At 33.1% G+C, this 13938-nt stretch overlaps 1 protein-coding gene across 3 annotated transcripts in view; it reads right to left on the reverse strand.

Annotated features, from left to right (window-relative positions):
* Positions 1-13938, reverse strand: part of sgcd (sarcoglycan, delta (dystrophin-associated glycoprotein)) — a 374313-nt gene that overhangs the window by 163020 nt on the left and 197355 nt on the right. For all 3 annotated transcript variants that reach the window (XM_056446101.1, XM_056446099.1, XM_056446100.1), the window contains exon 2: positions 1007-1192. In XM_056446101.1, the coding sequence (XP_056302076.1) occupies positions 1007-1192 (186 nt within the window). The remainder of the gene's footprint in view (positions 1-1006; positions 1193-13938) is intronic.

Raw genomic sequence — 13938 nt, forward strand, 5'->3', positions numbered from 1 at the left:
TTTTTTTTTCTTGGTGTTGTTAGCACACGGCGTTAGTATACTTTTCATTTTAAGTATCTTTCTTAGAAGTACGGTACAGTGAACTAAAGCATACTTTCATATTTTTATGCTTTCAAAAAAGTATACCACATATAGCAATGTAATATTTACACCACTGCCAATCATATACAGTTGAAGTCGAGATTATTACTCCCCGGTGATTTATTTTTTTCCTTTTTCAAATATTTCCCAAATTTTGTTTAATAGAGCAGGGAATTTTTCACAGTTGTTTCTATCATTTTTAAGAGAAAGTCTCTTCTGGAGAAAGTCTTATTTGATTTATTTTGGCTAGAATAAAAAACATTTTTTCCTTTAAATGTCACTCTAAGCTCAATACTAGTATCTTGAAAAATATCTAGTGAAATAGTATGTACTGTCATCATGGCAACGAGAAAGTAAATCGTTTATTAGAAATTAGTTATTAAAACTATTATGTTTAGAAATATGTTGAAATAAAATCAATCTTTCCGTTAAACAGTATTTGGGGGGGGAGCTTATAATTCTGGCTTCAACTGTACAGTATGTATTTATATCCTAAAAAGTCCTAAATCACAGTACTAATGTTACATGAAAGTTACGCGAGTTTGTTTATAGAGGACGTTGTGTCACTGGGTGGGTTTTAGGGGTCTTGTGACATTTCTGCCCTGGGGCACCTGCTTTGATCCAGCCCTGCTGTACTTCCAATTAATCAAGGCTCAAAGCACAGTACGGGAAAGTTGAAAAGATCAGTAAACACACGGAGGGAGGGAAGGCAGCTACGTGTGGAAACCTGAACAGATCGACCACTGAGAGGCAAATGAAAGCAGTAGATTGCCTGGCAGAAGCTCTGAAAATACACAACCGCACAGACTGAATTGGTGGATCACTCTGATGGAGACCCATTACTTCAGCTCACTTCTAAAGGCTGTTCAAAGAATCAATGGCCAGCAGGCAGTAATGAGGCTCCAGAATAAAAAACTGCACTTACTATAGTGAAGTTCATAACTTTGAGGATCCAGATGGTGAGAGCGAGGTTGACCACTATGAGGATCATAAGGAGGAGAACAAAGAAGTAAAGGCAACGTTTCCGCCAGCCGTAGATCCCCACTTTATACACTTGCGGTTTTTCGGTACTCTGGACATTGTTCCTATGAGGGCACTGTTCCTGGGTCATCTGCAAAAAAACACAAATGTAAATGTTAATTACGGTAATGGAAGTTTATCTTGATAAGGTCTTGATACTTGATTTAATCGTCAATGTTATAATATTTTAAACCTATTTAATGATAAATAAAAAATACAATAGATTTTTTTACCCACTATAAAATCACAAAATCATCTGATTAAACCGAAATGCAAACAGATGCAACATTACGTTTAAATAATACCATTGAGAGCAATATTTTAAGTCAGTATTTTCAAATAACATTTTTATATAATTATGTAGAATACATTTTGTTTTAAAAAATACTATTTGTTTATTTAAAAATACAATTTGTTTACTGTTTGTTTAATTGTATAATATGTATTTGTATAATTGTACTATTATATATAAAATGTATAATAAATATTAATTATGGCCTGCAATCAATGTTTTAACACCATCTACAATCTATATAGCTAAGTTACGAAGTATGCTGTCCATCTCAGATGCAAAAAAGCTAGTTCATGCTTTTATGACTTCTACTGTAATGCACTGTTTGCTGGCTGCCCAGCACCTTCTATTAACAAATTTCAGCTAGTACAAAATGCAGCTGCCAGAGTTCTTACCAGGTCTAGAAAATATGATCATATCACCCCAATTTTATCCTCCTTACACTGGCTGCCTGTTAAGTTTCGACGCAAAAGAAAATCTACTTTGTTTTTTTACTTATGTTTATTTATTATTATTATTTTTCTAAATAACAATATCTACACGTATAACCACAATTAAATAGGTCATTCTTTTTTTAAGTCATTAAACTTATCAAATGTCAAAAAAAAAAAATGGAAATCAATAATACATTGTTAACCTTACGGCACAATAGACAGTAGTTGATTGGCTATCTCATACACCCCTTGACTCCGTAGTTCTGCATTATTACAGCTTCAGCAGTCTTCATTTATGCTGATTCTAATAATATGGTTACAAAAGGGAAACGGCACTGTACAATTGAAGAGCCATAATAATAGACTAATATTTCTGCGCCCGAATACAATTTTACCGTCGACAGCATTTTGAGCAGCACTCTTTGTCTGCGAAGTCAATCGCATTTGACAAGCACACACACTCAGAACGCTCTGAAACAAATGACTTCAGACAGCTCTGTGAAAAACCCAACGTTTAAGAATGCACAATGAAAAATTCAATAAGGTTTTTTTCCATATCACAGGATTTATACTATCAATTCTGCCCTTATCATCATATTGCATAATCATCTGCATTTTAAGTGTACAGTCTGTCAGGATATAATTCTTCAAAGAGAATGCCAAAGAACATCAGGCTGATTATTATTTTTAAAGTCATCACTGAGTTCCATGAATTTGATCTTTTGCAGAAAGCTTCAATATCGTTGTCCTTTTTAGTATCCTCTGTGTACAGTAAGTAAACTGTAAACCGACAAAGACACTGCAATACTGAACAACAGAAAAATAATGTTTTTTTTTTGAGAGCGAGACAGTGCCTTTGGGATAATCTGCCACTTTTGCCCTATTTAGAACTAAACCGTTCGCTCAGACAACCTTCTACACTGGTTACAGAATAAATGGAAGCCAATAAAGGGAAATCAGTGGGCTGGAAGTGTATAACTGCACAGCCACTGTGGAAACTCTGACTGCGGGAGACCCTGATATGATTTCTATTTGACCCAGCCAGTGGATTTATTTATTTCTCACTGCCCTGTAAAACATGTACTGTGTATGTCCAGGAAAGAAAACTCTGCTACTTTTTTAAATCTGTTTGATTCAGAATTCGTTGGATAAAGGTTAATTACTAACATATGGAACAACAGGGGGCGAGTTTTATTATTGATTTGCCAAACACTGATTGTTGAGATTTAGAGGCAAAATAGACTGTAGAGGCAAAAATGATGTGTAAAATACTGCAAATGTATTTTCTTACTATATTTGTGTGTTAAAAAGGTGGAGCATACTCAGAGTTAGAGTGTTAATAATTACAAAGCAACTAGTTACTGTAATTAAAACACTACAGAAACTCAACAGCTATGTTAAAATTAACTCAGAGAAGCAATCTTTTTTTTAACCAATTATATTTTACATAAAGTACTATTTAGTAGAGTTGTTTTGTTTAATAAAGCCTGAAATAAACTAGTTTCATTTTATTGTTTATTCATTGAGACCAAGTGTGTCTCACGCATCCTTTTGAGTGAAGGTCCTGGGCGCTGGCTGCAGTACAAGTCATAAAGCTCACCTCCTCCATGTTAATGAATGAGACTTGAGCCCAAATAATATTCTTGCGGCAATAAAATTTCCCGAAAGATGGTTTTGGTCAATTAAGGCACTGGTTATGAAAGTGGTATAGGTGCAGATCTTTATTTTTGTAAGCAGCAAGTTTTTAGCTAGTAATGTAATGCTATAAAAATGTGGCGTGTCATTGTGATTGACAGTTGTGATTTACAGTTTTTTCTAAACAGACCATCTGAGCTTCGGGAGGAAATTGAAGTGTTATTATTCAATTTCTGTGTTATTTTACCATGATTAAAAGAGTGATTTCAGCAGTAAACCACACTTTCTGACCTACAGGATCTGATGTATCACTGCTTATTCGGTTAAGTGTGAGCTTTATCAGTCTTTATCTTAGTTTGCTGATACACGCCTAGCCATGACGGGCAAAATACAGGTGATTGCTATCTAGCAGTAATTCTCTTTATGGGTCTGAAATAATAATTAGGAAGACAAAACTAATGTTAGCCGATCTCCACATCGATGTCCTGTAACGTTATTTGAATTTGATTTAAAGGACGTCTCTAAGATTTTGAGTTTCGGCATGTTGTTGAGTTCATCTACTATATTTGCTGTTAAAAAATATTAATGTTCTAGAAACAGAATCTTGTATAACAAATAGAGCTGTAAATGTTATATATTATTTATATACATCATTTAACATTGGCTTTTTTATTTGAAAACGCCTACTAAACATTAAAATGAAGGTGAATTATTATTCTTATTTAATTCTGTACAGTGAAGTTGGAAATATTGTAGTTATACAGTATTAACAAACATTCCAAACTGCATTATGTTGACAGATGAAGTAATTCAAATAACATTAAAAAAAACAATCAAAAAACCATTGTAAAGTACTCTAAGGATTTACTCAAATTAAATTAAAGGCAATTTTATTGTTGGAATTGCCATGATTTTTCAGGTTTTTTATTTTTAATAAATTTCAACAATTTCAAAAAATCTTTTATTCACATTGTCGTTATGGGGTATTGTGTGTAGAGTTTTGAGGAAATAAATTAATTTAATCCATTTTGGAATAAAGCTGTAACATAAAAAAATGTGGAAAAAGTGACGAGCTATGAATACTTTCTAGATGCACTGTAGCTTAGAGTACAAATTTATTGGTTCTTAAAAATATGAGCCGGGGTTGATATAGTTCTACATGACAAACCTACTGTATGTAAAAAAATATATATAAAAAAAGAAAATAAATAAATAAATAAATTAATTAAAAAAATACAAAACTCGACAATGCTAATACTGTTGACATATGAAACTTTCTATAAAAATTGTTTATAAAATTATGCCAGTATTGAAAAAAGTGGAGACACGTCGGCATTGTTTTCTTAAAGAGAGAACATAGAAAGAATGATTGAAATCAAACAGTTTAAATAGTGTTAAAAAAATAGCAAAAGATAGAAAAAATAGAAAAAAAGATGTTTGCTCTGTGCCTCAAGTATCTGATGACATAGATTTGCTTCAGTTGAGAATTTTACCATCAAATATTCTGGTTTTGGGCAAGCTGTGATTTAATGAAAGATTAAACAAAGGCTTTGTGATTTCTCTTCTATTCTACACTGCTTTTCCCCTGAGGCGAGGCGAGCTTGTGCACCACTTATTGAAAATGACTGATGTAAGTAATCTGATGTCTCCTTCACAATTAAAAAAAAAAATTCGTAACATTATTGTGATGTTAAAATATGTGTGTAAAAAACATGCATGCCCTTCAGCTAGTCTAATGTTCTGCCTTTCTGTGCAGGAATTGGGGTTTCTGACTCTCCATTTACCGGGACAAAGATTTAATAAAATGAAAAGTCGTAGAGTGACTAATGGGGCTCAATGAGGAAAAACAACATAATTCATTTGCTAATACTCTTCTGCAGGGGGAACGGCAAACCATTGTGCATTAAACCAGCTGGATAAAGCTGCTATTCACAGCTGAGTAAGCCCTGCTCCAGATTACATCTAACAGAAATCTTTAACAGAAATGCTTATTATATTATATTATATTATATTATATTATATTATATTATATTATATTATATTATATTATATTATATTATATTAACAATACATATTCTTAACATAAAATGGACATGTTATAAAGGACTTACTTGTCTTTCCAAAAAAAAAAAAGAGTTTATTATCATCATTTGAGTTGAACAATCTCTTGTCATAAAGATTCAAATTATAGGATTTGAAGTAAAATAGTACAAAGATGGATTGAAATACAATTTTTATAGCTTTGAAAATAAATTTTACAAAATTAAATAACATTTACTTGAATTTTTATTTTTTTTTCATATATATATATATATATATTTTTTTTTTTTTACTTGTACAGTCCCGACATTCATTCATTAATTTCCCTTCGGCTTAGTCCCTTAATTATCAGGAGTTGCCACAGCGGAATGAACAAAAAAATATTCCAGCATATGTTTTACGCAGTGAATACCATTCCAGCCGCAACGGAGTACTGGGAAACACCAGCCTGAGGAAATGTAACGTAACTTTTTTTCGTTTTGTCAGTTTAGTGACTAATTCGTACAAATTTGCATGAATTTAAAAACCAACCCCACCCCTAAACACAACCACCATTGGGGAATAAGCAAATTATACTAAATTAACCGAATGAGATTGTACGATTTCAAATTAATTAGCCACTAAATCAAAAAGTTACGAATTGCCATGAGATAGTATTGGAAGCATCCATACACTCTCACTTTCACACACACTTTTATACTCTACAGCCCATTTTGTTTACCTATATGATTACTGCATGTCTTTGGGCTGTGGGGAAAACCATATATATATATATATATATATATATATATATATATATATATATATATATATATATATATATATATATATATACTAAAAGCATGTCTTGACCATTTGTGAAGACGTGTGGGTCCACTCAGTTGTAAATGTTTTGCTGAAGGATTGATTGAGTGAAGTGAAAACACTGCTGTTCCTCAGGGAGAGAAGAGATGGCGAATTACTCATGTGAAATAAAGTGTGAGTGTCCTGCCCTTGTAAATGGCAAATACTACAAATGTTACTCTGGATCATAACAGAAACTGGTAACATAATAAAACAGACAAGGACTTAGTGCTAAAGATTATGAACTGTTTATCTAAATTTAAATTACACTGCATCTACATGCCAACTAATTCTCATTAGATTATAAGTAGACTGTTTGGTGGGGGTTAGGGTTGGAGTTAGGGTCAGGGTTAGTGTAAGTTGAAATGTACTTGAAAACTTTCTTATAGTCAGTTAAATGTCTGTTTAGCAGCATTATCAACCCATATTAAGCAGACAGTCTACTAATACTCAAATGGACCATCAAAATAAAGTGTTACAGAATATTATGGTAATTCATCCAAACTATTCTTTCCGGCATGTGTTAAACAATAACTTATTATATTCTTAAATGACCAACGACATTTTCCCCATAAATTAATTTCTGCACTGCAACAAGTATATATTATTGGATTTTATTCATTTTTGGACTGTGGCTTCAAAATTACAGTAAGAGTTGCAATGAAGCTGAAATACAAAAGATTCTAGAAACGGTTTTATATGCTTGCTTAAAACCACAGGAATTACCCCCAGAATTTAAAGCTCAATTTTGACCATATTTAGAATGGTCCTGAACATTAACAAGCTCTGCTGTAGCTTATGACAGAGCCTTTTCTCTCTCTATCATGCATCAAACACAAAGTGGCAAATTTCACAATATACACGATTAACTAACAAAAGATACAGCCTTTTTGGGGATGCAGAATAAATTTGTAATCTGTTTTTTGTCAAATACACTTTAATTCAAGCTTATATAAACTTAAAAATGGGGGTAAGTATCATTATAAAGTAACTATAAAGTAACATATTATTGATCCATTATGGATTTCCAGAGACTGCATTGTTCCAACTGGCCTGTTTTTCACCAAGCGGTTCAGCATTATCCAGCAGAGGTATATCCAAGGTAAATCCAGATTTTGTGTAACCTTTGTCATAGGCAATAATATCGTATGATCGTCTAAGAAATGGAACTAGCTAGCTATCAAAAGCATAATCTGCACTTCACAATCACTTAAACTTAACAGAGACGTAACTCGTAATTCCAACATCACAGAACATTCTTCCATTTTGAAATTGCTCAAAAGCCATTAACCCTATATAGCCACATGTATCATATTTGCTACACAAGTTTCTAAGACCTATATAATATCAACCTAATCAATACTTCGTTTAAAGCCAGTTGTATTTGATTTGACAATAGGTAACAGGTAAAAATAAAGTGAAAAACTGCCTGAAATGTATTCTGTTATCAAAATATTAAGGGCAAAATATTTTTTTGTCATTAAAATTAAATTGTTGTGAGCAAAATGTTGCACAAACGCCTGATCTTTCAAATGTAATACAAAATAAATATAATGAAAAAAATGTATATGGCAAAAATTTGTTGTTTGCTAGATGGTTTAATAAACATCTCAGTACCAGAAAATGTGAATTTTCTGCCTATTTTTGATATCTCAGGTCTTATAGAGTTAAAAGTGCATAACAGATGTTAATAAATATGCCTTTGAAGAAAGAGTAATCGTAGCCATATTGTCAGGAAACAAAAAAAAAAAGCCATTCCAAGAAGAAAAGGTTTTAAAATCTGAATTAGATAAACTAGAAAAAAACGAATTAATGTTTTAACTAGATTATAACTAGACTGTAAATTATATTGCTTGCAAGGTATCAAGCTCTCATGCTATTTGAGTAATATTAGTTTAATTAATTTTTGCTAATGTGTGTAACACTATCCATAGGTTCCATGTGACATCACACAGTCATGTGGCCACCATTTTGTCACCGAACTGTTCTATCAGTCTGCTGTGGTGATAAAATTGCTGAATTATGTTATTTTGATTCAGTAGTGCCAGTAAACGTAACTACTTTTCATTTCATAAATGTGTCCTGATGTAATCGATAATAATGTGCTTTACCAACAGGCTATCCAATTTCGTGATCATGCTTGCACTACTCGATTAATGTTAACCCTTTGTGGAGCATCGCTTGACTTTTTTATTACTGAATAAAAGCACGCTGTTTTGTTATTATCGTGGTTAAACCACCCTCCTTGAATATTACCACTCGATTGAATGGCCGTTATTAGTGGTTATCAGCTGATTAGGCCAGCATGGGTCTTCTGCGCCTACTGGTAGACTCAGAAGGCTGTTATCATGCATCCAACATGGTTAATCAGGTATACCATGGAGAAGACTCCAGATCCTGATCTGTTTTTACATTGTATGGTTGGGTTTAGGGTTGGGGTAGGGGTAGATATTAATAAAATATAATTAATGGTAAATGTAATAAATAATATAAATAATACTCATTAACTTTTGGCCACAACCGTATGTGATCTACAGCTGATTTAACCACGTGGATAGATCATAACAGCCTTCTGAGCCTACTAGTAGGCGCAGAAGGCCTCTACTGGCCCATATCTATCAGCTGATAACCACTAATAACGTCCATTCAATCGAGTGATAACAAGTAAATTGGCTGGTTAAACAAATAAAATAGCCCTTTAACTTTTAAGTGATATCTTACTCTTATTTGCACGGCTTAAAATGATGGAGTATGCTGCTACTTGAGGATTTTTCACTGTTATAAAAAAATGCAAACGTGTATAATTCAGTGCTGGATTGTAATCTAATTTGATTAACATATCTTCACTCGCTCGTACTGTAGCTCACTGTGGTGAATGATCTGAAATGCCCTGAGATCTGTTTTCTGTTTTTGTTAATGCACTTATATGTGGCTCTTTAGGAGCGTGCTTTCCCTCATGTGTATGTGTATCTGAAACACAGAATCACCATGTGCGGTCTGCCATGTTTATGACACAAATAAATATTGTGGATGTCATGTTAATTCCTGAGATGTGCATCACTTTCTGTGACCAGGTATACTTCATCTTCAACTGCATTTTGAATACATTTTACCGAAGTGTAGTAGTGATAGTTTTCAATGTAAATGCCCTGAGAGCTTCGCTGCTCTTTGATGTTAGATGTACAATTCACCAGTGTTGGAGGTTATTACTAAACTTAATGATTTAGAGCAGGGGTCACCAATCTCGGTCCTGGAGGGCCGGTGTCCCTGCAGGGTTTAGCTCCAGCTTGCCTCAACACACCTGCCTGGATGTTTCAAGTATACCTAGTAAGACCTTGATTAGCTTGTTCAGGTGTGTTTGATTAGGGTTGGAGCTAAAATCTGCAGGACACCGGCCCTCCAGGAACAAGTTTGGTGACCCCTGATTCAGAGGATCACCAGAATGTACTTTTTTAAAATACTTTTTTTTTTTTGAGTGAGTGAGTTTTTTGACCACCAGTAATACGTCCTAAAGTTCGTGGTCACGGCAAACAGTAGTGAAGCTGTGAATAAATGTACAAAAAAGAAAGTTGAGAGAGACACGTTGCAGATTTGAAGGAAAAAAAACACAGTTTCTAGAAAAGATGCAATATGCAAACTGCCTCTAAAAGGCTGCCGTCATTTGTAATCTCCATCAGTTGATCTTTTTGCACAGACATAGTGGATTCATCTGATTTGTTGACAAATAGGTTGTGGATCTATTCCTTGGCAGTTCGTAGGTCCTTCACTGGGCCTTTTCCCCTTCGCAAAGAAACTTTCCAAAGACGTCTGTTTCTTACTCATTTTGCTGCTTGTGGGTTAAATTTGGGTGCTCAAGTGTCCGGGATGTAACTGAGAGAATACGGTCATTTTTCAAAATAAAAGATTTTTCAAAAAAAAAGATCGTTCAGACTCAGATATTAAATAAAACGAAAATAACAAATGATTTCTTGTGCGGCCCGGTACCAATTGCCCAGTGGTTGAGGATCCAGTGGGACTCTGTCATCTTTAATATGCACGTTTGTGATTTCAAGAGGTGTGGCTTTGGATGACAGGGGAGAGATTGTATTTGAAGGAAATTATGCTAACTTATCATTTACAGATCACCTACTGCACCTTTGAAGAAATGTTTAGCTTTAAATAAATTTGAAAATAAATAAATTCATTCATTCATTTTCTTTTTGGCTTTGTCCCTTTATCAATCTGGGGTCCCACAGCAGAATGAACCGCCAACTTATCCAGCATATTTTTACGCAGCGGATGCCCTTCCAGCTGCAACCCATAACTGGGAAACATCCATACACACTCATTGACACACAAACACTACGGACAATTTAGCCTACCCAATTCATCTATACCACATGTCTTTGGACTTGCCAACTGACCCAGCGAAGACTTGAACCAGCGACCTTCTTGCTGTGAGGCAAACATGCTACCCACTGCGCTATTGTGCAGCCCAAAAAATAAATAAAAGTCTAAGTAAAATTATTTAAGAAATACAAAAATATCTCCTGTGCTGTGAAAGCAAACCAAACCGTGCCTTCAAAACCAAGAAATACACTGTACCATTATTTTACACCTCTAGATAATATTCATTATTCAAATATTCAAAACACATCATAACCAAAACACATCATAACCAGTATTTGTTTATTCTTTTGTAAAATGCTGATTTCATTTAGTATCATTTAAATGCACCATCGTTGTGAGTATGACCGTATCAGACACAAATATGGCAGCGAGTATAACAGAAGTGACTTTTTTTGGTCCCTATGAATAGGATATTTTTTAGAAAAAATTAAAATAATTAAAGGAACTGAATTAATGTTTTTACTAGATTGTAACTACATTGTAAATTATAGTGTTTGCAAATAATTTTAAATCTTTTGAATCATGTTGAATATTAATACATTTTAGAAATTTGGCGAGATTTGGCGTTTTTAATTTGAACCTATAATAACAATAATTAACACTAAAATTAAAATGAACATTATTACATTTGTACAGATTATTTGCAATGTAAAAATTAAACAAATGTCATAAAAACTGTTGTTCAAAATATTTAAAATATTAAATAAATAAATATATACATAAATTAACACATTTATATATATTTATATATTTTTTTCATTTATAATTGAAGTCAGAATTATTAGCCCCCCTTAGATTTTTTTTTTCTTTTTTAAATATTTCCCAAATTATATTTTAACAGAGCAAGGACAATTTCACAGTATGTCTGATAAAATTTTTCTTCTAGAATTTTTCGGCTAGAATAAAAGCAGTTTTTAATAAAAAAAAAAAATAAATTTAAGGCAAAATTATTAGCCGATTCTAGATTTTTTTTCCATAGTCAACAGAACAAACCATCATTATACATTAACTTGCCTAATTACCGTTAACCTAATACCTAGTTAAGTCTTTAAATGTCACTTTAAGCTGTATAGAAGTGTCTTGTAAAATATCTAAAATATTATTTACTGTCATAATGGCAAATATAAAAAAATCAGTTATTAGAGATGGGTTATTAAAAGTTTAGAAATGTGTCTTCTCTCCGTTAAACAGAATTTGGGGACAAATAAACAGGGGGGGCTAATAATTCTGACTGATATATATATATCAGACAACCACAAATGAAACAGCAATAAGTTACATGCATTAATGAAATCAATTTTGATTCCATGCCAGCTTCAAGCATGCTAAAAGCACAAAACACAGGTCTGCGGGGCACAGCTTGAATTCTCCACTAACAGTTGTTTTCAAGGCTCTGTGTGAAGCGTGGAGGCTCAGGATTTAAGACTAAATCCCGCTTTTATAACAAATGTCATATGTATCCTTTGTTCTTTTTGTGAGTCTGGCAGGTTGCGGCGCTTGAGATTTTAAAGAGGATGATGCTTTACTGTTGGCTCTGAAAAAAGGGAGGATTGTCAGAAAGCAGCAGAATATGAAACACCTGCTTGTAGTTTAGCCTCCTTCCCTGGTGCCTGTACTTATTGGCAGCTCACTGAAAAAAGCTTCAGGACCGAACTGTTGTTTTCAAGAGCCATCCTTTTGCTTCTCTACATCACCGAGAGAGCCAAAAGCTAATACATGAACCATTTACTTTGGTCTTAAATGTTCATCCAGCACACTGTGTTTTTGTTTGCTTGTACATTTAGCATTGCACCGATTTTGTCTTGTTTTCCTCTAAGCTATAAAGCAGTCATCTGTATAGTCTTGTGATTGCGAATTTGTTATGATTCTACAACATATAATAACCATATCAATATGGAGTGAAAGAGACCACTTAGTTTAGTTTATATTGGTTTATAAAGACAGATGATGTACAGTTGAAGTCAGAATTATTAGCCCCACATTTTTTTCTTTTTTAAATATATCCCAAATTATGTTTAAAAGAGCAAGGAAATTTTCACAGTATGTCTGATAATATTTTGTCTTCTGGATAAAGTCTTATTTGTTTTATTTCAGCTAAAATAAAAGCAGTTTTAAATAAAAAAAAAAAACATTTTAAGGTCAAAATTATTAGCCTCTTTAAGATATATTTTTTTCAATAGCAGAACAAATCATCATTCTACATTAACTTGCCTAATTAACCCAATTAACCTAGTAAAACTTTTAAATGTCACTTTAAGCTGTATAGAAGTGTCATGAAAAATATCTAGTAAAATATTATGTACTGTCATCATGCCAAAGATAAAATAAATCAGTTATTAGAGATGGGTTATTAAGACTATTTTGTTTACAAATGTGTTGAAAAAAATCGTATCTCCGTTAAACAGAAATTGGGGAAAAAATATACAGGGGGCTAATAATTCAGGGGGGCTAATAATTCTGACTTCAACTGTATATATTCAGAAAAAAAAAATTATATGCTTGATACATTATTGAGCCTTAGCATAAATATGCAAAAAGCCAATGACAAAAAATATGGTCTATTCAACTATATATGGATTGTTGACTTGATGTTGCATTTTCTCTGTCACACATGACAAAAATAAATATATGTCTAGTATTGGCATAATTTCAAATGCAGTAAATGGTTAAACATCCATGTCTTTGTTGCTATAAACAACAACTTAAAACCAATGTATGGTGTGGAATTTTAGCTGCCAGTAGGTGAATGTAAATAAAGACGAATTGACTTGGGCTGGGCGATATGGCAAAAATGCAATCTCAATTATTTATTTTTCATACTGAACAACAACGATATACATTTCGATATCATTTGTTAATGCTTCCAAATTTTAAAGCATATCCCAACAATGACTGAAGCACCAAACATGAGAAAGTCCATTAAATAGCATAAACTATTTTCAGTGGCCGAAAATTTGGTGCATCCATAATATAAACACATTTTTAGAGATTCCCATTGTTGCACATTTCTGCTGTGTGATTGGCTCTTAGATCAATATAGAGTAAGAAAGTCCAGAGCTTATCATTGGTATTGACATACATTTTATCACGATATGATATAATATCATTTACTGGCCCAGCCCTACTTGAAAATATTGATGACTAACAATTTTATTGAGCAAAACACCTAGAACTGGGGAGGATATTGACACGAGGCTCCAGGCT

Source organism: Danio aesculapii, chromosome 21 (assembly GCF_903798145.1).
Source record: "Danio aesculapii chromosome 21, fDanAes4.1, whole genome shotgun sequence".
In the NCBI taxonomy this organism is placed as follows: Eukaryota; Metazoa; Chordata; class Actinopteri; order Cypriniformes; family Danionidae; genus Danio; species Danio aesculapii.